Source organism: Crocodylus siamensis, chromosome 2 (genome assembly GCF_052110815.1).
Source record: "Crocodylus siamensis isolate JL-2025a chromosome 2, ASM5211081v1, whole genome shotgun sequence".
Taxonomy (NCBI): Eukaryota; Metazoa; Chordata; order Crocodylia; family Crocodylidae; genus Crocodylus; species Crocodylus siamensis.
In genome coordinates this window covers 97,108,937-97,135,170 of record NC_143396.1, presented here as the reverse complement: position 1 = coordinate 97,135,170, position 26,234 = coordinate 97,108,937, and the positions used below count along the sequence as shown (strand labels likewise).

At 38.0% G+C, this 26,234-nt stretch overlaps 1 protein-coding gene across 1 annotated transcript; it reads left to right on the top strand.

The window, feature by feature from the left end:
• Nucleotides 1-824: 824 nt before the first annotated feature.
• Nucleotides 825-25,147, top strand: PLRG1 (pleiotropic regulator 1). Its single transcript, XM_090036443.1, is given in 16 exon segments — nt 825-950; nt 3,177-3,283; nt 3,512-3,654; nt 4,771-4,824; nt 6,224-6,317; nt 8,324-8,390; nt 8,392-8,415; nt 8,645-8,743; nt 12,049-12,141; nt 12,252-12,401; nt 12,513-12,614; nt 13,391-13,493; nt 13,969-14,077; nt 15,567-15,706; nt 19,766-19,959; nt 21,233-25,147. Coding segments are annotated over 16 exon segments (1,548 nt in total). The 5' UTR covers nt 825-941; the 3' UTR covers nt 21,293-25,147.
• Nucleotides 25,148-26,234: the final 1,087 nt, after the last annotated feature.

Below are 26,234 nucleotides of genomic sequence, written 5' to 3'. Positions count from 1 at the left end.
TAACCATGACTCTACGGCTGCTTTCTATCCAACTTGAATGTGAGGCAGGGCCCAGCCCTTGCCCTCTCCAGGTTATCCACATCCCGCTTGAAGTATGGCGCCCAAAATTTTATTATACAATTTAAAAAAGGTATACAAATAATATATTACTATGTCAAGTATTAATTTATATTGCATAAATAATATATTATATTAAATGATAGAATTTGATTATAGAATTTTATTACAGCAATACTACTTTTATTATAGAATAATTAATACTCTTATTATAGGATAAAAATTATCACTGGGTAATTTTAATTCATTTAAAAATATTTAATGGTTAATTTATAAAAAGGAATGTATTAATGTAGCAATGATTTACTAAAATATATTATGTATACTATATAATGTAATATATTGTAACTTATCATATATTATATAGTATAATTAATATATCATATTAATAAACATTATATAACATTCTATAATATCCAATTGTTTTTTTAAAATTGTATTTTAAATTATTAAAATTCATCTGTCAATACCTCAATAATTATATGGGACCCCTCTTGCCTGGCCCCGTGCATGGGACCAGTGACATTGGGCCGCGCTGGTGGGGGAGATCGGGGGTGGGGCATGGGGTCCAGGCGTGCGGCCAGGGCCATGGCAGCCGGCGGTGGCCCTGGAGGAGCCGGAGCTCGAACCTCCGCCTCACCGGACCACGCTGTATCAAGGCCAGCGCGCGCCACCGACTCACCCCACCTCCTCCCTTCATTGCCCCGCCCCTTCTTCCACCAATTGGCTGTTGTTGCACCCCGCCCCGCCCCCCGCTGTCCTCCTCCATCCCTTTCCAGCGCAGCCTAGTCGCCGGCTCTCGCGAGCGGGTCGTAGTAGCGTCACTTCCGACACGTCCGGAAGTGTTTTAATAGCGGTTCGGCGGCTGCTGTCGTAAAGGCGCCATGGTGGAGGTGAGCCCTCGGCCCCGGGCGCATCCCAGCGGCTGGTCTCCTGCCAGTCCTCGGGGCGGGGCTCGGGCCGGTGTTCCTGCGTCGGGGCGCGGGGAGGGTTTGAGGGGCCGTACACAGGGCTAAAGCTCGAGCCTGAGCCTTGGCTTCCTGCAGCTTCCGCCCGGCCACGGTCCTGGGGACGGGTACGATGCATTGACTCTGAAGTGTTCGGACATTTGTTTCCGTGCTGTAAATAAATTGTAAAGGCCCACGTCCCTGGCCAGTAAAGCAGCAGGGAGTTGGGCTGCAGGCCCCATCCAGAGGTCACCACACCCAGAGGACTGGGCCAGGTGGCCTTGTCGCATGTCCTGTTGACACCACGCCCATAACCAGCGCTTCCCATATAGGGCTTTTGGCAAATGCACTAGCATAGAAGTTGGGGTTTTGGTTGTAACTGTGTTGCTCTAAGGACATAGGCAGGCAAGGTTTTTTGAGTGCATGTGATATCTCTTGTTATATATTATATACTCTTATTGTATATATTTATCTTAGTTTGTCCAATAAAATATGTCACATCTAAAGAACTTGCCGAGCAGAGGAGGGTCCCTGTGACGGTGCTGGGCAAGGGGCATTCCCCTCCCTGGCAGGAGGTAAACTTGGCATCTGGTCAGTGTCCCAGGAGACACGTAAATTTGGATATCAGATGTGGTCTTCAGCCATGACAAGGGAAGATATTAGGAAGCTTAGATATTTGGAAAAAACTTTTTCACTAGGAGGGTGGTAAAGCACTGGAGCAGGTTACCCAGAGAGGTGGTGGAATCTCCATCCTTCAGGATTTTAAAAGACCTGGCTAGACAAAGCCTTGAGTGGGGTGATCTCATTGGGGATGGTCCTGCTCTGAGCAGGAGGTTGGATGTAGAGGTGTACCAATATATTGGTTGCATATCAGATCAGCACTAACAAAAGGAAAATTAACATTATCAGTAATTGGCCTTTTTTTTTGGCCAGTGTAGCCGATAATGTCACGGATAAATACCATATGCATGCACGCAGACACAGCATGCACACGGCCAGGAGTGCAGTCTGGCAGCTTGGAGAGTAGCATCTGGCTGGTATGTCTGTGGGGAGGAAGGGTAATGGGATGTGGTGTGGGGGGGACCAGATTAAGGTCCCCACAGTGGGGGAAGGAGTGGGGCAAGGGCAGAGGGCACTGCCCAGCCAGGGCAGTAAATGTGGGCAGCTCTTTCTGGGACTGCTGTATGCACCTTCAGATTTGTGCATGGGGCTAGGGCAGGCTGCCTGCTGCGGGGTCAGGAGCTGTCCTCTTCCTGGCAGGGGGCCGGGGCTGCACTCAGGGCAGGAGGGGGTGAAGTGGATAGCGGTCCTGGGAGGGGTGGCTATGGGGTGGGCTACAGCCACCCCAAAAATTCCCTGTAGCCACTCCTCCCAGTGCTGCTGCTGCCCACCCTGCCCAGCTGCATTCCTTTAAATCAGCTATTGAATTGGTATCGGCTGATATGTCTGGTTAATAATCGGCCATTGGAATTGGCCAAGAAATCTTTATCAGTGCACTCCTAGTTGGACTGAATGACCTACTGAGGTCCTTTCCAACCCTAATTTTCTCTGATTCTGTGACTTTGGTATTGTTAATTTTGTTAGTTCTTGAATGGTGCTTTTGCACTTTAAGAAAAAGCAAAGCAATTATACTGTTAAACCAAGGCCTGCAGGTTTTGGAATCCACAAGAACATGCTGTTTCCTGCTAAGAGGCTTGCACACAGGTGCCATCATGTGTGTGGTGGTTCTTAAATGATCTTTCTTTGCCACTAGTTTGCTCTGTGGTTGCAATCAAATGAGTAAGCCTGCACCATTGATGCGCCTGAACCATTTGTTTTATTGTCTGTGTATAAACATGGAACCAGTAAGTGTGAAGGACAAGATTTTATCTTCAGTTTTTTACCTCAGTGATTGGAATGGGAAATACAGTTGGTCAGAGTTTTGGCTTGCTCTTCTTGATCATGAGAATATCCCAAGGAAAGGAGCGTTATTGTAAATAAGGGGGCAATGAAACAATTTATCAGGCCAAATCTGTAGCTTCCAGCTTCTAAGGATGGCAGTGTACTCTTTTACAAATTCAGTAGTGTCTGTTTTGGGTTTTTTTTAATTACTAAGGAGACAAATTACTACCTTAGTTAATTTATATTGCTGTTTTTGATTCTCCTTTAAATTTTTGTTATGGCTTCTTGTAGGACGTACAGAAACATTCTGTGCACACTCTTGTGTTCAGATCCTTGAAGAGGACCCATGATATGTTTGTGGCTGATAATGCAAAACCTATATCGTTGGATGAAGAAAGGTAAGTATAGCTGTCACTAGCCTGTCGCTGTGTCTTAAAATGTTAGTGTATACAAGTAGTTGCTTTGTTTTATCCAAGTCAGAATGTGTATGTTCAAGCAGAACTACCATCTAGTGGTGGTGAAGGAAAGCAGTAGAACTGACATGATTCAAAATGATTTGGAAAGCATTTTAAAATTTGCAGTTGTTCAGAAGATCAAGTATTAATAAATGTTGTTCTCTCAACCAGTCACAAGGTAAAGATGTCAGTTAAGCTTCACACAGAGTATGGTTCTGTGTTGCATATGCCTATGCTGAAGGAAAATTTGAGAGAGAAGGGTTCCCAGGGTGTGGTGGATCCTTATGGACATAAACAGTATTCTGCAAATCAAGGTTAGTTTGCCTTTGCTTGTATATTTGAATATTGTCTTATGATATGAAATTAAATCTTAGAATTGCTATGATAACTTTACAAGATAATTCTATGATAATTCTAGTGTAGAAAGAGTTTTAGAAGAAAAACTATCTATTTGTATTGCCCTGTGTGTAACAAGCTTCTCTTTTTAGAATGCAAGTGATTCAGAACAAGGGAGGTATTTGTCAATATAGACTGTAAGTTTTTTGGTACTGCATAAAAAGGAAGTGCCATAACATGTTTTTCACAATGGTAGCAAGGAGAGTAAACAGCCGACTTTGGTGTAGTACAAATGTTATTGATAGTTTAACATGCAGAGTGTTTGCTAAAAGTGTTGTGAAACAATTTCAAACTCTCTTTAAGTGTGTAGGTAAAAATAGAGTGATAGTTGGATAACTTTGTGTTATGATGTCTTTTCCCTTTCAAGTAAGGCCCCTTTAAGGCCACAACATAATTCTTGGGGTATTTAAATTTCCTATTTGATACTGTCCAATATGTCTCAAGAATGCCTAATATTTTCATATTCTAGTTGAGATTTTCTTTTAAAAGATGTTCCTTGAAAATCTTATGGGAGTGATGAGTGGTGAGAGACTGGTATCAATTTCTTGAGAAATGGAAAACAGCTCATGCTTCCCTTTTTAATTCATACTGTCACATACTAATCAAGTTGTTTGAATCAGATCATTAGTTTTTAATCTGTAAAATACATGTATGTGTTGTATGTGTAAGGATCATGAACTTGCTGAGTAATGAAATACTTTCCTCCAACCAACTTTTATAATAAATCCTTGGTTATATGAAAATTTACTCCTCTAGTCTACCATAAGGTAACTAAATATTCATAAAGGCAGGTCTTTTGGTAGTGAGCAGTGGCGTCACTGGTTCATAGATGGAGTTTTTCTGATCAATTCTAGAAAACACCGAGAACAAATGAACAGGAACAGTACTCAAATACTGTAATGCTAATATGGTGTTACAGCTTTGGCATGACTGCGCTTTCTTCAAATGCTGTCTTACATTGATTTTTTTGTAATTTGTCACTTAATTATTGCTCTATATAAATGTAAAATAATAAAACATCTGTTACTTTCTAGGACAAGAAGTTGAATATATGATAACAGGGACGCATCCATATCCGCCTGGGCCTGGTAAGTAATTTTTTTTCATAAAAAGAAACACTCTTCAGATACAAATTAAAAACAAGGAAGCTAAAACCAACAAAAAGGAAAGAAGTCAGACTTAATGCCAGTAATACAGACAACTTCCTTGATAATTTTAGTTTAATCTGTGAATTGTTAATAAAGATGCTTTGTGTGCTAATGAAGCATTTCTCAGGAGGATTTAAAGAAAAAAGTTTTTAAAAAGTGAAGGGGCAGTCATTCTAACTTAAAGTTACCCAAAGTAGAATAGAGAAGGCTTCACCTACCTTGACTTGAACAGGGGTTTTGATTGATTCAAAGCTGCAGGTTCTAAACCCTTTGTGTTTTTATTTTTCAGATCAAATATTTTAGAAAATAGGGACTTTCTAGTATTTCTAGTAGAACTTCAAGTGATCGATTTCATCGTTAGACTATATAGTCTAAGGGTGGCTCTATACATTATTTCATTTGTGGCAGAGCCTTCCTTCTGTGATGAAAATGTAAAAGGAATAGCAACTTGCATGCTGCTGCTGGCCAGCTCAGGGAGCACTCTCTGTTCAACAGCATCACTGAAGATATTAAGGAGTCATCCCCTAGGATCCCAGGATGTCTAGGAGGCTCAGGCTCTGCTACAGCCCAGCAGGATGTCCCTGCCCCTTGGGGGAAGTTTGGGTGGAGGGACCTCTGCTGCCCTGGAGGCTGGGCTGGGCTGGGCTGTGCTGTCCTGGGTTTGTGCAGGGAAGTGGGGGGTGATTTCTCTTACCCCTCCACCCTGTGCTTACTTCTGCTCAGGATGCTCCAGCCTGGCAGGGCTGTCCCTGCTCATCTGGTCTGTGCTTGTCTAGGGGGTGCAGAGGGTGTTATTTCTCCTGGGTGCTGTTGGGTAAGGGGAATGAACCTAGTGCTCAGAATTGTTTTGGGCAGGGGTTTCCTCCTTGTTCTTTTTCAGAGAAGTTTACACTAGAGATGGAGCAATGTACCTGTGATGCCAAAGAACTGGCAGATTGCTATCACTCAATTTGCAAATGTAGAAAGGAATAAATTAAAGCTTGACAGCAACCAGCTATAAAGATGGACCTCAAAAGTGTGTACTATCTTTATATCTGGTTGGAGCTTGTAGTAGTATGATAGGTGCTTTGCATGGTGTAGCTGGTCTAAGTTAATTGCGCAATTAACCAGTTAGGCCCCCTCTACGTGTTAATATTTGCACATTTAACTAAGACAAACAAATTGTCAGTTTAGTGTAGAAAAAGAAATCATTTGAACATCTATTTACAGAAACATGTCACAAAGAGGGAATGACAAGGATTTTGTGACCAAATTGTTCTGTTATACAAGTTTAGAAACAAAATAGTAGCCTTTTTCAGTAGATTTATCTGGCCTTTTGATGCATGTTCTCTTGTTCAAGGTGTGGCTCTGACAGCAGACACTAAGGTCCAGAGGATGCCCAGTGAATCAGCTGCTCAGTCATTAGCTGTAGCACTTCCTCCTTCTCAATCAAGGTATTTTTAAATAACTTTCTTAAAACATTTTATAAGTTGTAGAAAGTCCACGGGGAAATAAGTAGGGCTGTACACAGCTTCGGTAGCCGATTCAATTCGGAGGAGATTCAGCCTCATTTGGCTGCTCCTCCAGCTGCTCCTGCTTGCACTGCCTGTCTGTATAGTCTGTTGCTGAATAGCTTCAGATTCAGCCGAATTGAATCGAATCACTGTCTCCCCAAATTGCTGAATCCAAAGTGAATACTTTCCGCTTCACGCAGGCCTAGAAATAAGTAACTTGCATCTAGCGATAAAAATAATCTTAGGCCCCAAATGTCTCAGTGTGTGCCTTTCTAAAAAAAAAAATTAAAAGGTTAGCCTCTACATTTATTAGTATGCAGCTTTAACTGGTAAATAACTTTTCATAATAAAATCATATTTTAATTGATCTGTGAGCACTAGTGAAAGTGAATCTATATGACAGATGGATTATGTTGTAACAAAATCCATGGTTACCTGAGACAATGAAGAAGCACTAGGATCATCCATATACACATAACTGCACATGCACATGTAGAATCTTAAAAGAGAATGTTTTGGGTTTGTTTAAAGCACATCTTGTAGGGACAGCACATAAAGGTATGATTTTGGGGGGGAGGGGTATTAAAGATAGAACAATTTCCTTAAGGAATATAATTCTTTTAGTCTTAATTCTGAATTTAATGAAATTTTTGTGGAATACATAGAACAAATAGCTCATGTAATCACTGTCAAAAATACTCCTTTTCTGCAGTCTTTGAACTAATCACTGTGAGCTGTATTGCAAGCACTATAGTTCTTATTCCTCTCATTCTTCGTCTTTGTTTCCAGTGTTTCTGACTGTTTAGATCCCAGTTCCCTCAGATTCCCATACACTTAAATGTTGTTCTGTCTGGTTCATCTCTACTAAAATGCCAATATTCACAAATAGTAATCCTATTTCCATTTTTTTAATATATTATTCAACTCAAAATGGCTGGGATCAATAAAGGATATCTTACCTAAGAATTTTTTTTAATTTTATTTTTAAGTACCTGATATCAGTTAACCAGGAGTAGGGTACCCTCCACTTTGAAATTACAGTACTCTGCAGTATTTCACTGACTTCTTCATATCTGAGATTTGCTACAATTTAGAAAAATGTGTTTGTAAAAGCAGTTAAAAAAACAAAATTGGCAGGATAACTTGAAATGTACCAGATTCCTAGTGATTATATCAGTTTAATTTCATTACTGACATAGAAGAAGAAAATGTATTATTTGGTGTTCAGTCTGTTCTGTGATATCTAGAGCTGAGAAAACTTGACACACTCATTCTTAAAGATAGCAATAAAAATCATAGAAGGTGGAGTTTGGCTTAATGCTGATTTACAGTGCTACAATTCATCTCTTGGTATTAGAATTTTGAGTTGAGTAGGACTATGACATTCTTCTCTAGGGTCTTTGCATGACTGCTCATTTTCCACTCTGTATGGTTGTTTGGAGCCATCTCATCCAGCCCATGGGGTTCCCCACAGGTCTGGAAATTTGGCAGCAGGGGAATAGTGGCCATTTATACAGTGACTGCTGCCAAATTCCTGAACCCTTAGCCCTGTGTGCACCCCTTTCCCCTGTGGGGTTGATCCAGGCCCCCATGTCAGCCCCCTCCCCGCCACAACCCCTTTCCTGCAGGGCGGAGTTGGGGCCCTGCCATGTCCCTTTTTCCCCTTCGGGGGACTGCTGCCATATATGTGGCAGCTCTTCTCATCCCCATCTTTAACAATCCACGTTGTAATCTTCACAGTTTGTCTTGGATGATATATAGGTGTATGAAAGGGCCCAAGCTGGGCAGAATCCTTCTGCATGTGGAAGTTGCTTCATGATTAAAAATTACGTAATGATCTGAGTGTTTTACTGATTTTAGTTATCTTTTGAATAAGGTATATTCATTTAAAACATGTCCTATTCATTATTCACTATCCCTCACCCTGCCCCTGCCCTTCAATCTAGGATAGATGCAAATCGTACTGCCGCTGGTGTGGGTGATATTTACAGGCATGCTGGAATTCCTGAGCGCTTCACAGCCTCCTAGTATGTCCATGGTGAGTTTGTGATCATTTGTATCGTTTCTAATATTGATATACTTACTGCTTATGAACTTGACCTCTTATTCTGCACTGTGTCCCATAGAGTCATTTGGATAGTGCTATTTACAATATGAGGCCTCAAAGAAGGGCATGACTCCCCTACACTTTACAAGGAGTAACTTCTAGGCTGCGTGGAAGGTGTTTTGTCAAAATTATGTGATTGTTATTTCCTTTACAATTATAGGCCATCATGGAAGCGGGGAGCAAAAATTCTGCACTGATTGCAAAGAAGGCTCCAACAATGCCCAAACCTCAGTGGCATCCACCATGGAAACTGTACAGAGTAAGTTGAAAATTTACACACACAGTAATGCAGTCTGAGAGTTCTAAAGACTTTATCTTCAAACTTTGGTTCTCCCCCAGGAAAAGGGGAATTAAAGGGACCTCAGTCTAATGCGTATTTAACATTTTTACATCTGCTGATTATAAATATTCCTGAGAGAGACAGAGATAAGAATGAGAAAAATTTTCCTTTTTTTTTTTTTTTTAATGTATATATGTATATATATGCACTTTGGACTGCCATTTAGGTACAGTTTTTCGTTTTTATGTCTTGTTTGTGAGGGTATAATAATGGTTTGGAAAACTTCTAAAAATAAGAACATGATTTAAAAAAACACAGGCATTGGTAATGGCATTCATGGATGGGCATAAGACCTTAAATTACGTAGATTACTTTTACTTACTTGAAATATAGTTTAAGTGTCATTGCTGTTTTTAACCATGTTAATGGATCACAATGAAATAAGCCTCTAATGTAATTTTTCAGCACAATTAACACTAGAGCCTTTTCCAATAAATCTCTGGTTTTGCTGTAACATGAAAATAGAAAATGCTGTCTGAACACTTAAGATGCAATAAATTATCCCTGCACTTTAAATTGGTTGATTTGTGTGCATTTCATCTCAATCTAATTGGTACATTTATCATTATTTTTTGCCTTTTAATTTGATTATCTCAGGTTATACCAATTAGTTCCTCCGTTATTGCATATGCTTGTTAGATACCTTGGTCATGACCTCGTTATGATTAGGTATACAAGAGGAAAAATGCATTGAAGTAAATGGTAGAAATTAAATGAGTTGAAGGCAGTGAAATAAATATTTTTTTAGATGTACCTTATTTACCAATACTCTTTACCTAATTTGTAACTTGAGTAACTTTCAACTTTGCTCAGACACGGTCTGTTACTGAAGAAAGACCACACTTCATTGGTTGAGAAGGAAAAAATCTCTTGTGGTTAAAAGAAGTGTGTATCTGGTCTTTTTAGTGTAGTTCATGTACTGTATAGTGCTGTGTATGAACAGTTTTAGAGTTTATAAATATCTGCTGAAGATGCACAAAACTTAAAATTAATGTAAAGACAACTTGTCTGAAAAACAGTCTAATCCAAAGGAATGTATAAGTGTATGAAATAAGACTATAGTTCTGGAGCAATTTATTTATACAGATTTTAAAAGAAATTTTATTTGAGAAAAATTGAGACATAATAAGCACATGGAAAGTGCACCTACTTGATTTAGAGCAGTTTTATAGGTTGTGGGGAAGAGAAAACGTGTGTGGGACTAAAGCCAAGGTGCTAGATTCAATACATTGGTTCTTCCTGACAATAAGATGTCTGGTAGAAGGCACAGTAGCACAATCTACCTATAGCTCTTGTTGGGGGACCAGGAACTGTCAGCTGCAACCAAAAAAACAGGACAGGCTAACTCACCTGATATATTCTATCCATGTCTACTTCAGAGCCTCCCTAAGGTTCAGTTTGTTTTGGTACTCTGGCCCTTATTCTTCTCTACATCTCAGCGAAACTCAGATGTATTAAAGAGAAAGCCATAGACAAATAATTTTGGCTCCTTCATTCTTGGTTTCCCAACTCTGACAGGTATTAGAGCTACAAAAGAGCCACTCTGATCCAGTGGTGCCACTGTCGTGCCCACACTTTTTCTTTCCTGTCAAGAAGACTGGCCCTTGGAACTGCCTTGGTTCGAAGGCAGCAGAATCACTTCTACCCAGCTTCCCATCGATAGAGTTTTCCTTTGCAGATAGTGTTTTCCACTGGTTATCTGCTAAGGCCTTATAAGCTTTGTCCATTATATGGTGTGTGGTTGGGTGACTATGCAGAGTATATGTATGTGTGCAATTTCTGGATTAGAAAAAAAATTTACCTTTACCAAAAGTATGCACTTATGCAAATGAAAGCTAACAACCAACACCCCTTAATTATACAGCACTATCACTGCTGTGATATTGACATCCCCAACATTGACTGCTGCCCTCATTTTCAAAGCTTCGAATAGTTAGTTATGGAAGTGGTATTAGAAGAATTGTATGGTTAAGGAATATCATTTACAATGATGTAAATCCCTGAAACTAACTAGTTCTTCTCATTTTCAAAGCTACCAGTAGTCACAACTGGAGCTAACTTCTAGAAGCCTTGAAAATGAAGGGAGAAAGTTGTTATTCAAGTAACTAACTGCTGTTATTTTTTCAGGGCTAATAATAGCCCTTTGACAGCTGCTTCCCTTGCATTGTTTCTGTGCATTTAAAGGGAGGACAGTTGGTTGCAGAGCAGACAGTTACACTTGGTATGTAGGTAAGTTACAAGATGGATAATAGATCTAAAAGATCTGTGTATTTAATTAATGTATATACTTAACTGATGTGCATATAACTGGAATTTATTACAAAATAAGCAGTAACGTACAAATTAGGTATTTATCTAATATGCATATAAGTGGAGTAAACTATATATTAATTGCTAGCAGGTGGTGTTATAATAACTATATTTCAGTGAACATATTAATGGGGAAGCATCCTCCAGAGCTGTAGATACTAAAATGCAAATAAAGGTATTTGCTTTTTTTTGTGTGTGTTCGTAAAGCCTGTAATTGTACTGTTTTGTTTGTTTTATTTTAAACTGAGTTTTGGTGCTAGTGAAGTGTACATTATTGACTTACCTTAAAATAGTTGTTTCTGCTATTTATAGAACAGGTATAGTCTGTGCCTGGGTAGGACAGATTTATGCCTATTCCTTGGCATTTTGCCTTGTCCAGAGCTGAAGGAACTGAACTGAAAGATGCAGTGGTTGCTGATTGATACTAATAATAATGGATTTTTTTATTAATGAGATACAGCTGTTTTATTGAGAACTTTTTGGAAATTGAAATTTGCTTTGCAAATGTGACTAAACAACCAATAGGTTGGGTGCATATTTCTATAATTGTTATTGTAGGAGCACTGGTAGTTTATGCAGTACTGTACAGGAAGATGCCAGGGATGAACTGAAGAAAGCCCTTACCTTGAGAAATCTAATTTACAGTTACTAGTGACCTGTTAAGGATTTGAACCAATGACTTCACCTTAAGGGGTTCCATTGCAAATGACCAAAGCCATCCAGTTTCTAAATGTTAAAGTATTTTGCATTTTAATTTAGTAGTATTGTTTTTACGTCAGAGAGGACCAAAACTATGTTTTTTTAATCTAATTTTAAATGTGGTTTTCATTTTAAAGCATTTCTTGGACTAATTGCACTCATCAGAAGTACGTTCATTTTTTGAGTTAGAATGCTTTTTGTTGTTTTTTCTAAAGGTTATCAGTGGTCACTTGGGTTGGGTGAGATGCATTGCAGTGGAACCAGGAAATCAATGGTTTGTTACTGGCTCTGCTGACAGAACTATCAAGGTAAGATGGTCTAGGAATAGATTGACAAATCCTGGTCAATTCAGTTTTCTCTTTTAATTGTCCTGTTTTTACATTTGAGCTACTTAAAATCTTTACATTTTTCAATGTAGATTTGGGATCTTGCTAGTGGCAAGTTAAAGCTGTCTCTGACAGGACACATTAGTACTGTCCGAGGTGTGATAGTAAGTGCAAGAAGTCCATACCTCTTCTCTTGTGGAGAAGACAAACAAGTGAAATGCTGGGATCTTGAGTATAATAAGGTAAGGTGTAGATTTATTTTTCTTATATCAAGGTGCATTTGTAGCATTGTGGGAATCAGAGAATTAAAACTTGTCCTTTAAATACCAAGTTAAAGTCTGTTTGTTCTCTAGGTCATTAGGCATTACCATGGTCACTTAAGTGCTGTCTATGGTTTGGATCTGCACCCAACAATAGATGTGTTGATGACATGCAGTCGGGATTCAACAGCACGAGTAAGTAGTACAGTGAGGTTTATTGAACATGCATGCTTTTAGATATTCACTGTTAAAAGCTAAACAAGTGGTGTGTATAAAGATTTAAAAATACAACTAGACCAGTAGCCTTATTCTTGTGGTCTTCCTTCTATACTCATTACTGCTACTATTGTGTTTTATATTTGTGCTTTGCTTAAAAAGAGAAAGTGCTTGAAAACCAACACTGAAGGTGACATGCTTGGGCTCTGATAGACAAGGGGCAGCAAGCTCCACTGTTCAGAGCATACTTCCTCTGTTTTGTAAACATCATAATCCAGGAAATTTGGGCCCTTGAGCCAGTCTGCTAATTTTGAGTCCTGCAGTGGCTCATAGGGAGGAAGATCCAGATCTTTTTATAGATTTATAATTGAAGCATTCTCTTTTGCCCCAAAATACATAGAATGCTAGTAATGTTTAAGAGAGTGGTTTATTTTCCCCACACCTGGGGCTATTAAAAATATCATATAGACAAATTAGATTCTGTCAACTTCGTCAGCCTTAGAGGGGCAGGGGATATAACTTTATAGTGTCTAACCTTAAAGAAAGATGGCTTGATGTCTTAGTGCAATGAATGGCAACTTTTGCTAATTTTTTTTTCTCCAGCCTGCAAAATGTTATGATGAACAGATTATGCTAGTTTTATAGCACAAATGTGGTAGTATGTGTCAGGTCTGGCATGTAATCCATACAATCAATAGTAGTTCCTAAAAGATGAACATGTTTCGTACCTTCTTGAGTTTACTGTGGTCTTACAGATCTGGGATGTGAGGACAAAAGCCAGTGTGCACACGTTAACAGGACATACAAATGCAGTAGCAACAGTGAAGTGCCAAGCTGCAGAACCACAGATTATTACAGGTATGGTTGATGTTTACCAAACCAAACGACTAAGAATCAGATAGTTTTGTATGTAGCTATTTATAACAACGTGTTTGTATCAGTGTTTATCTTTGTCATTTCTCCTCGTTCATTACCTTTGTCTCTCATTTCTTGTCTTACGTTATATTAGTTAAGATCTAGGTTCAACTTGGGATCATCTCTTGTTGATTTAAACAAGATACAATATAGTTTATTCTCAATATTTATAATGTTGCTATATGCAGTTTAAAGTGAGTGTGTTTTACTTCCAGGATAACAGTGTATTAGCAGATTGAAGATCTGGGTGAGGGATTAAAAATCTCTCTGTGTAGTTTTTGTTTGCAAGAGTTTTTTTTGGATGAAAGATGTTGTTATTTGTATTAAATTTTTATATATTCTATTTAGATATCTATACAGACTGATAGCATTGCTGTTTATGCTGTATATCGTTGCTATCTTTTCTTTTTAATTACAGGAAGCCACGATACCACAATACGACTGTGGGATTTAGTGGCAGGAAAAACTCGTGTCACTTTAACAAATCACAAGAAATCTGTAAGAGCAGTTGTATTGCATCCAAGGCAGTAAGTTGTTTTTTTTTTTTTTTTTTTCCTTGTTTCTGTCTTGACTTTTAACACATGGTGGTAGCAGCAAGCCAACATTTTGATATACTTTAAAGTAGCTTTCTTTGAAGTACTATCCTGCCTAATGAATTGAAGAGTACCTGTTACTTTAGTGAGCTAAAAATGTATACACAACAAGAGACAGTTGTAATTAATGCAGCCAAGTGTAACAGTCATTAACTGAGCTGGTATTAGCATTGCTGGGAGCATCAGTATACATAGGCTTCTCAAGCACTAGGATTTAATGACCATGATGGGGAAAGACCAGTGCTGCTACAACTCCCACGATTGCTGACAAGAGAACAAGTGAGTCTTTGTTTAAAGAAAGTTATGGTAGTCAGCAAAACTTGCTTACTGGAAAAAAGCCCAACATTGCATAAGTTGTTGAAAAAAACCGTGATCTTATTATGAAAAAAAATTGATCTTATAGGTAGTTCATTCTAAAAGTGCTTGCTTTTGCAGTTCTTGCACCTGCCTTTGAAACATCTAATCCTAATAGTAAACAGAGACTAACTGAGCTAACTAAACCACCAAAATGCAACTACTATAGTACCAACATAGAAATAATGGCACACAATGTTATCATATATCTGTACTTGGAGTCCTGTTAATTTTAGTTTAATTACTGCAGGACTTCAAAATCTCTATGAAATGATATGGTTCCAGCCCAGTTTGTGTTTGAACATGTTACAAAACCACCTCTCTGTCATCTTTATAAATTTATCCTTACCTTCTGTACTCTGACTATTAAATAAGGGGACTGAACTTGCCTCTCAGCCCTATAAAAACACTTTTGCTGCCTGTGTTTGTAAGTATTCTATGAGGGAGATGAATTAAATAATTTAAGGTTCGTTAACTTGTTCAGACAAATTGGAGAACTAATCAGCTACCAAAATCAAAGAGCTTGCTTGCTCTTGCACTGTCTCTCCCTAATTGCATTTGATGTTACTACATCTTTTGAAAATGCTTTCTTTGTCATTTTCTGGTAGTACCTCTCTGCATAAGTATTATCAAAATTAAAATACAAGCCAGTTTTAAATTTTGGGCAGTGCAAAAGCTAGTGCTCTTACTGAGAAGTAACTCTTTCTTCAGAACTTTTATATTCATTATATTAAATTATTGAAATTATATTATTAGCAATGTATTATTGAAATTATATTATTAGTATTGAAAAAATATTTGTATGTTAGGTAATCCATTTTGTATAAAGAAAAAGATGCAATTAAACAGTAAAATTAGATACAACATGCATAATACAGGTGGTTTTACATACATTTGCTGTTGAAAAAATGATTTAGTGGTTAAGTAATTTGGAGGATCACATTTTACTATTGGTATGTATAATTAGGAGCTGTAATACTGATGTGCTGCACTGAAACGTGTTAAAGAGAAGCAAGTACAAAACTTTTTTTTAACTCTGGCTTACTTTACTATGCTAATCTTGTTTCAGTTATACGTTTGCATCTGGTTCTCCAGATAACATTAAACAGTGGAAATTCCCAGATGGAAACTTCATTCAAAACCTTTCTGGTCATAATGCCATTATCAACACACTGGCTGTGAATTCGGATGGAGTTTTGGTATCTGGAGGTAAAGTGAGATTTCTTTAGATTTTAATTTTTTTGTCACAGTGTCTGTTTGTTTGAGCCCAAGTCTGTGACTAAGGATGTCTCCGAGGAGCCTGGTATCCTTCTTTTCCTCTCCACTGGCTGCTGTAGAGCAGTTAGTGTCACTCTGACCCTATTGCCTCCTTAACCTAGAGCAGCCATTGCCTCCCTAATGAATGGGTTGGATTGGAAAATCCACATAATAGTGAATCCTCCTAGCTTACTTGATCGCCGTTCCTCTCAGCTTGCTGCATTGGGGTGTGTGGAGAGTGGGTACACAACATATGTCTGCAAAGGGTACGTTCATTCATGTAAAGCCCTCCAATTTGATTGTCTCCTTATATGCAATAGGAATGCACTGCTTTTTCTGCCTGGAAGCTTTCTATCTATGTTCTCTGTTATGGTGATATCTGGTATATAAATGTGTTGGGTATTATCTCCCTGTTAGTGAATACAGGTAGAATTTACTTAATTTGGCTGGGTTTAGTATATTGAAGTCTGGCTTGACTTGATGTGTGTATGTACCTACAAAGAAATTAACAATGTTGTTCCTCTAACTGCATAAATTCCTAGTGCCTGCTGTTTATATGCATGGAATCCATTGACTTTTTCTGATGGTTTTACAAATGGTATCTGTTGGCTCTGGATTTATGACCCACATACCTTGTTCTGGGCAGACCCAAACCCTCAGACTAACCACGACTTCACCATTTGATAATAGGCAAATTTTATTGATATACGGTGATGGCATAAATAATTCCATTCTATAGCTCATAGATTCATAGACATTAGGGCTAGAAGAGACCTCAGATCATTGAGTCCAGCCCCCTACCCCAGGGGCAGGAAGCCAGCAGGGATCGTAGGATCCCAGCTACCAATCTTAGAGATGTCACAGAGGGAAGGTATATCTGTCCAGTATGAGAGCTTCACCCTGAGGTTCTTTCTTGAATGTCAGATGTCAGCAGCCTGGAGGTCAAAGGCCGAAGCCCACCCTCCCCTGATGGGGTGGGTAAAACTGGTGACTTACCCTTCCACTATGGGCTGGTGGTGTGCCCTCTGTCTATGGTGGCCTTGGGTTCCCCTCTCGGGTCCTCTCTGCTGCTCTGAAATCCCTCCTTTAGTATTCCTTCTCCCCTCTGACTCTTCATTCCTGGGCCTCATTGATTGGCTTCCCTGTGGTCGTCATCTTGTCCATGTTCTGCCCTGTCAGCATATTCCTTTGTTCCAACAAACTCACCACATGCACACATCTTAATTTGGTTATTTACCAGGCCTCCTAATTTGGTCTGTTTTACCAAAACGAGAAATCTCTTGCCATTCCCTTGGACCATTGTTGTGATGCAGGGGTAGGCAATGTTTTTGGGCAGAGTACCAAAAACACATGCAACCTCAACTTGTAAGATATTGGCATGCTAGGGCAGACAGTAGGGGTGCCATGAAGGGCCTGATCCTTGTTGCAGCGGCACAGCCCAGGCTCGCTTCCTGCTGTCTGCCCCAAGGTGCACATGCCAAGCAAAACACCTTTGCATGCCATGCTCTGGCATACATGCTGGGTGTTGCCTACCCCTGTTCTAATGCATATCTACTTCTACCTACAAGGCAGTCAGCCAAAACAAACCCCTAAATACCACTTTCTAGCCATCAGTATCTATTTGTAAAATACTGACTACTGCTTAACCCGATCTTTTAGCAGGTGATTCATTGAACTTTGATTAGCTCAAATTCATAGTGGCATTTTTCCATTAATTTCACTTATTAGAATGCTGTAGTTCTGATTAAAGTAAGGATATACTAAAATCATTGCTGGTGTGCAAAAGCTATATGGTTCTACATATAAATTCAGGCACGCGCGTGTGTGTGTAGGGGCAAATGGCTGTTGGAAAGGTAGCTTATGGAGGTCTCATCTGAATTCTCATACATCCTTTTTGTAATGGAAGATGTGGTAGGGGATAGGATTTGTATTAAAGTAATGTATAATCTGAATAGAAAGACAGCTGAAGAGGTGGGGAAAGAAAATTCTTTTTTTCTTTTACAGAAAGGAGAAGTGAGCCCCAGAAAGATTCTCACTTTGATTAGGATACTATATGCGAGAGACAAGATTTGTTAGTTTGAATAATATCTTTTATTAGATGAACTGTGTAACTGGGAGATGCTAAACGAGCTTTGTGCTCTATATAACCGATCTAGCAAAAGATATTACTTAAGTTCACAAATCTTAAATCTCTCATATTTCATCACAGCTATAGCAGCTTTTGGCCCTGTGGACTGGATGAGTGGTGCAGGGCTGAATCGGGACTCTGTGCACCCAGATCGGCCCTGCAAGCTCAATCCAGCATGCAGGCTCATGCTGTCCATCTCAGAGGGCTCTTTGTAGTTCTGGAAATTTGGCAGTGGGGGAGCAGCACTTAGCTGCCATCAGTCCCCCACTGCCAAATTTTTGGATCCACAGGGAGCCCTGTGGGCCAGATGAGCATCCACATGCTATGGGATCACACAGGAATTAAGGCAAAGCAGAGAATTTAATATAGATAGCTGAAGTCCCAGTCTACTGGTTTAACCGTAAGACTAATAGGCTTTTTGCTTTTTTCTGTAGCATCAGCATAGCCATAGGAAAGCGGATTGAAATGCTGTTGATACTCACAAGTGCAGGGTCAGGTTCTGCACTTGGTTTCCTTTAGGCAAGCATAGGAATGTAGTCCAAGAATGGAATTTGATCCATAGAATTGTGTGTGTTAATTCAGCTTGACTTCAAATTCTGGGATGAGTTCACAGAAATAGCCATAAGACAAAACACTATTCACTTGTAAACTGAACACTTTTGTTCTGGAAGTCCATTGAAAAATATCACTTTTCAGGAAAGAATTGCACTTTTATTTAACGTATAAATGTTAATTAGTGTCTTGTGCATAATATAGTGTTCAGCATTAAGCTGAAGGTTTGGAGTCAAAATGCTTTGAGTGGGAACTGCTAAATCATATTGTGTGTCAGCTTACACAGACTGTATGCTTTTAAGTACAAATAAGAGTGGGTTTTCTTATTTTTAAATGCAGGTTAAAGCTGCATTTGACAGCATAAGGATTCATGTGCATAGTGTGGGCAAGAGCTTGAAAAATGCTGGGTCCTTTTTATATTTTGTTCTAAACAATTGGGAAGTGTAAGTCCTGGAAGGATCTTTTTAATGACATTTGTATTGGTATTCATGTAAAAATTGGGTTGTTCTCATTTTGTAGGCAGGCCCCTTAAAATAGCTGAGGATTTTGGGGAAAATTGTCCGTTTCCCCAGAGCAAAATGTTATTCTATTCAGAAATATACTTTAAAGGCCTTTTTTTCCCTTTTTTTGAAACTAGGGCTTTATGAACATAGCTTGTATAGAGATTTTCAAAAAATCCGTAGCAACTTCAAAGGAGCTAGGGCTGAACTAAAATAAATTGAGATTTAAAGTCTTTACTTTAGAGGAAGCACTACCTAAAATGTCTATTTTTTTTAATCTGGCTGGCAGTTGGGGTTAAATTAAAGTTATCAAAGCTCCATTTTGACTAGTTGACACCTTTATCAAAATTGAAAGTCTGTTTTGAGAGTGGTCCCTCTGAGCATCCTTCTTAGATGTGCATCCTTCTGTCATCTGCCACTACTGTCAGTACTGTCTCCACACTTTTTAAGGTTATGCAAGGTCATTGTTTCTGTAGTGTCTCTGTTCAGAATTAAATGTAGAACTGTCATCCCATCGGTAATGCCATCAAGTAAGGAATTTGTGTTCAAGATTACAACTTGATGCGAGTACTTGTGATTCTGTGTGTCATCTTTATAGCTGGTTTAAGAGCATTTCGGAGAGAGCTGCCACCAGCTTTCTTAGACTGGAAGGGAACAAAGCAGCCAGCAGGAAATGGGACACCTCTTTGGTGGGCAGTAAACTATTCTAACAGAATGCTATGACTAACCTGTTCCAAATCAGCAAATTCCTTGTGCATTAGACAGCTGGTTGGAGAGCTGTTTTTTTATAAAAAGGGTGACAGAAATGGATCAATTGTATTTCTTTTTCAGCTGATAATGGCACTATGCATCTTTGGGACTGGAGAACTGGGTATAATTTCCAGAGAGTACATGCAGCTGTACAGCCTGGATCTTTGGACAGTGAATCAGGAATATTTGCTTGTGCATTTGACCAGTCAGAAAGCAGATTGCTTACTGCTGAAGCTGATAAAACTATAAAAGTATACAGGGAAGATGATACTGCGGTATGTTGACATGCCTTTTAATTGTACTTTTTAAAAATCTACAGTTTAACCAATTTCATTATAAATCATGAAATGAACAGAAAAGATTTCTATAGAACTCTTTTATTCTGTTAGGCTTGCAACCTATATATGAGAGGAGAATATCTTGAGTACATGTAATTCATAATATAGGGGATGTGTGTGTATAAACACATGCACACATTTTATATATATATATGCTATTTATTAATATTTATAAATATTAAATATATAGATATGTAGCTAGATATAGCATGGAAGCTAGCCATTATCCTATATTATATATCCTCTTTTCTATATGATATATACAGTATGTGTACACATGTATATTATATAATACAGGGTAGTGGCTAGTTTCTGCATTAGTTTTCCTGTTAACTACATTCAGGCAAACCAGTCTAGTACCACCTATTTTTGTCCAAAGCCCTGTTGTGATATAGTTTGAGAATTTTTATTACAAAAAGCATAAAGTGAGACCTGTATAATGACAAGGCTTGTTGCATCTGCTTCCTTTCTATAATCACAGTCTTTTCAAAGGTTACAATTTGAAAAGTAGATCACACTGTGATTCTTGTACAACAGTTTAAAAGGCAAGAAAGTTAAATATAGTGTAGGTAACTTATTTTCAAAACACTACACTTTATAAACGGAGCCAGATTTACTTTATGGAATAGAACTCATCATTGCATTGCTATTTATAATGAGCAAAAATTTAAAGCATGGAATCTGATCACAATTGGTGTGAATTCTTTAAGAGTGCTTCAAAATATTGAATTATCCTTCCAGTATCTCTTGGAACAAGACAAATGTATTTATCTCCCATTTTACAGAGGGGTCGGTGAGGTAGAGAGATTAAAGAGCTTGCTTGACATCACATGGGATGTAAGTGGCTAAACCAGGAGCAGAACTTGAGTCTCATGGCTGCCAGCCTTATACTTTTTATTTTTCTCCAAAACTTTTTTTTCTTAATTGCTAGTGACCACCCATATTCTTGTTTCACAGCCTAAAATAATAGCAGGAACAACCATGTCTAGCCCTTCAGACAGTGGCATGGGGAAACAGTAAATTCAAATGTATATTCTAATCAGTTAATCTATACATTCTAATTGAAGCAAAAAATATTAACTTCTCAAAGTATTGTTACATGTGTATAAGAAATAGCATATCCTGTGTAACAGACCTTTTAAGCAAAACTACAGTTTAATTTACAGTTAAAATAGCTACTTCAATTTATTTTCTCATGCTGTTTTTTCAGACCGAAGAAACCCATCCTGTCAGCTGGAAACCAGAAATTATCAAGAGAAAGCGATTTTAATGAGGCAACATCTGTACAGTTACACTATAATTTTGTTTTTAGCTTTCCTGAGAGCATTCAGTCGCATCATGCTCTGTCTGGGATTGCAGAGCAGAACTCTGCTAAAGTCATTGCCTCTTCAACTTGTTTTACAATAAATCTTGTTTCTCTTAGGTTTTTGTCTTTTTTTTTTTTTTTGGTATGATCCCAGGAAACCAGTTGCAGCTGTTAAGTGTTTAGATTTGTCAAGCATATGTAGTTCATGAAAAGGATATAGATGTGCAGGTGGTTATTTTATTACGCATTCATTGCTTGCAAGAGTTCTGAAAATACTAGGTTAAGCCAGGTTTACTGAAAGACCCCTGTTTGACTTCAAGAACTAATTGCAAGTCTATTCATAGAGGTCATTCTTCATGACTTTTCTTGGAGAATGACACTTTAAACTTTGAAGCAGTATTGTTTACCATTTATTACTATTATGTTACTCCAAGTCACTGAAAAATAAAGCTGTCAATTGAGAAGCAGGACCATATAACATTAACTCATTTTGCATCATGAACCTAATAAGCCAGTGAGAATTGCCAGAGATTGTAGAAATCAGTGAAAATGACTTGAAAGATACATTTTTCCCCCTAGAAAAGGTTTTAAGTAAAATTTGTGGTGTTGTATATGGAAATTTTAATGTCTGTAGGGATCTTTTATGTAGTGAATATTTTACAGTTACATTAAAGAGCCACTGTCAAGATGTTCAAGATCAAATTGACATATCTTTTAATTGCATTTTGTCTTTTCAGTTATGAAAAGATAACATTGGTTATCTTACAAAGTATTTGTAAAGCTGTTTTTATTATGGCTATAAATCCTGAGTTATGTTTTATATCCCCTGAGTTTTTCTTTGTCTACCACCACACTACCGAGTGTTTTTTTTTTTTAAATTTGAAAGACAACTTTTGTATTCATGAAAGAGGATCAGTTAATAACTTTGGAGAGGGAAGTCTTTTATCTGTCTACAGAACATATAAAAGGCAGTGTAAGCTTTAATTATAGCATCTTGTCTCTCTGTTCAGTCCTTTTCTGAAGTAATTTTACATGGGGGTGAGAGGGAGTATGGAGCATTAAACCTGACTTTTCAGACAATGGGTGCTCCACTAACACTGCTAACAGGGACTGGTTGTGATGGTGGGTTTCATATGAGACTTGTATATGGTCACACACATACACACACCCCACCCTTAAGAAATTTATTATGGTCATTAGATTTGTAATTGGGTAAGGAAAACTTTTAGTTTGTGCTAGCCTAGAACTATTACTGAGAGAGTGTCATATTCTATTGCTAATGCCTAGAGCCCACTATTTCTGTGAAGTGCATCAGTTTTTTGGAAACTTGTAATGTAAGTCCATTTAAAATTGCAAGGATATAATTTAATGTCTTCTAAAATTTTTCATTTTCTATAAGAACACAGTTTCATATGCATCCTTTGAATACTGGTGCTCTAAAAATATACGTGATGGTGTTCTTTTAAAACACCATGAAGATGAAACAGCTGCAGTTTGCTTCAAGCCTGTTGTTTATATTGTCAAATTTACAAAATTACAAGTATTGCAATAAACTCGTTTACTGCTGTTCATTTTTTCACACATCAAGGTTCATTACCTTCAGGTCAAGCTACTTCAGAATATGATAGCAAAAAAGTTGGGAAAGTGTTTTTGACACTTCCTGATGTTTCTTCTTCAAAAAAAAGTATCTGTTTTTTAAATATATAACATTCCCAGTGTAAAATTGTGGGATTAAACTGCTGTGAAAATAAATGGGAATCTTAGTTTTTGAAGAGGCATTTTCACCTTTAATACTTTGAAATTGTTTACCTTTAAAACAGCATTCTCAAATTCACCTGGGTGCCTAGGCTGGTTCTGGACCCAGCGGCAACAGGAAGGCAAGCGGTGGGTGAGTGGCAGTGGCACAGGCATTAACACAGCTGTCATTTGTATCCTTCCCATTCCCCTTCCCCCTTCTACTCCCCATTAACACACATCCCTAAGCAGTGCTTGAAGTTTGACGGTAGGCCCTGCCCCTACATTCATAGTCAGTCCAGGAAGCTCGTAGGAAGAGTGAAATGGCTCCTCATGCTGGATCTGGCCCACAGGCTGACATCCCTCACTTAAAGAATCTTTTATGCACAAAGATATTGCACCCTTAGACATTACCACCCTGGTCATCACCTCCCACTCCCCATGCATACATTTGCCATTAGCCTTTTGCCTGTGCTGTTGCACTTTTGTTGCTCTCACTGGTAAATGCATCATGGTGAGGACTGGAAATGACATTAGGTAGTATATAAAACAGGGTAGGGCATTTTATCCCCAATAAATGCTTATTCTGATTCTAAAAATAGCTTGGTTTCTTGCAAAGTTTAACATCTGGTTTAAAAAAGAAAGATTCCATGCCACTTACATTACTTCCATGTACGCCAATGATTCCAGAATTACATGTGTATTTTACTGTTGATCAAAATGATTGACAACAAGGGTATTAAGATATTAAGTGCTGCAATACATCATATTTGAGTACATCTTATTCTGTTAATACTGCAGGTTGTGGATCTGAAGCAGCTGTCAGCCATTATAATCTCAGTTACAGAGGAAATTCATGTTTGTCCTGCATATTGTATTTCTACAAATGTATAAATATCGCAAACTTTTGCATCCCAAAAATTTACAAAATGTTTGGTACATTACAGAATTTTCTAACCGGGGACAAAAATTAAACTAAGCAAAGCCTGCTTTTCTTTTTATAAAGAAAGAAGAAAAAGCAAAAAAAAAACCCCTCCATTCTAATCTCTTTTAATCAGGATACATGCATTTGGACTACAGAGATGAAAATTAGAGGCTTGGGATTACAACTCTTGCATGCTCTTCTGTATTGGCTCCTTCCCCTGAAAGCTGCTTTATCCTGTTGGTGTACTAGTCTTCAGAAGATGATCAGATGGTCTTTGGCATGGGCTGCAGTTTTTGAATGGAGTTCTGCAGGTGACCATGGGTGCAGTTCTTGGTACCAAAGACTTAGGAGCGTGCTCTTGTCATGGCAGTGCAGGTAGATCATTCTGATTTAATACACGAGTTCGGTTTGCAAGTTAAAGACTGCATATTCATTATTCCAAGATTTTTTTTTTCTTATTTACAACTTGACCTGCGTGTTAATTTTTTAACTGCAGTTTAATTTTTTCTATTAGTTTTTAATAATATCAATATCATTACACATGTTCCAATTTATTTATAGTACATCAATATTGTGGATTTATTGTTAAGTGTTCTCTAATGCAAGACAATTTTGATGTAAATATATCTGATCCTTCCTTATAAATGTACAGTGAACATTTTACACTTATATGCAAATAAATCATAAGATAATGTGGCAAAGAAGGATTGGGTCCATAATTTTGATGTTGCTGTAAAGTATCATATTATAATTCCTTTTGCTGCGTCTTGTAATGAATTCTAGTCTCATTATTACATGGTTGATTTACTGCCATGTATCTTGTAAAATCAGATGTTGCCTCCTGTATATATGATCAAATCCATCCCATTTCTGGTTTTGGTTTTGTTTCAGTTTTGTTTTATACTGTACATAGTACAGACATAAGAGAGAGTGGTTTTAAATGTAACATAATTTTGCAAACTTAGGTAACTTGTAAGGGTGATAAATTGTAAAAATCACACTTTCCTGTACAATAAGTGTACAGTGTAAATTAGATGTCCTTTGGCTGTGTGAAAAATTGGGCATAATCTGTAATTTGCCTAATTAAGATGCACAAAAATGAATCTTTGAGACTTTCTTTTTTGGTGAAGTTGTATGAGAAATAAATTTGCTATGCCTGACTTAAGTGACAATTTACTCGCCAATAAAATTTTAAATACAGTGTGATTTCATGTAATCTTTTCTCTTAAGTTTGATTTATTATGTAGCAAGATAATTATAAAACAACACAAATGAGATCAGTAAGTGAAAGCATTAATGTAAGCTACAGCAACTAAATGGGTAGGATGCAGTGTTTCTCAACTAGAGTGCTGCTTTATCAAGCTTCATACCAGTAATTTCTAATGTATTGCTGAAATATACAATTAGCACAGTATGAAATTTATATAAATAAAACATTTGTTTATATATGAATTGATCTGAAAAAACTGTTACCATTGTATATTTACAATCAAAACAAAAGCAGCCTTATGCATTTTGTTTTAGAGAAACATACAGTTCAAAGAATGCTGCAAATGAAAGCATGCTTTTATTTAATGGCAATTTTCTTTCAGATGAGATTTGCAGACGTTGAGGACTAATTTCTTTCCTTCGAATGCAAACAAACCATTTTGTTAAAGGAGATTTGTCTAGTTTTTTCCATAGATTTGAGAGTTGACAGGAGGGAAAAATAAATGGCTTGTTGTTAGTGATTCAGAACATGTCGTCTTTAAGATATGGCATTGAACTGTTGCTTTCTTGATGATAGTGTCCAAGATTTATTGCTGTTTATCTTCAGGCAATCTTTATGGCTAGCAGACTTAGTTCATTGTGTAGTAGACATTTGTGCATTAGGAGACCTACCAAGATTAGTGGTGACTGGCACTTTTTACTGGTAACCTCATCAGCGAAATCAGATTTGCATTCACAGCTGGTGTTTGAGGTGCTGTGCTTTGGGCAATGTGTGTTGCACCTTCCTGTTCTGCAATTGAGCGTAGAGCTTCAGGCTCCGGGATTATCAGTGTGATTCCTTTTATGAACACTTTTTTGCCCCCACAGGAGTTCCATGGTGATGGAATGGAATACAGGGGAAGGGAGGCCACAAAATAACACTGCATCCTCCTTGAACGCAACTTTGATCCCCTTCCCCAGCCCAATTTGTTGCTCTGCTTTCTGCTCCCTACCCAATATGCTGTTTTCTATCTGCCACTGTACTCACTGTTATCTTCC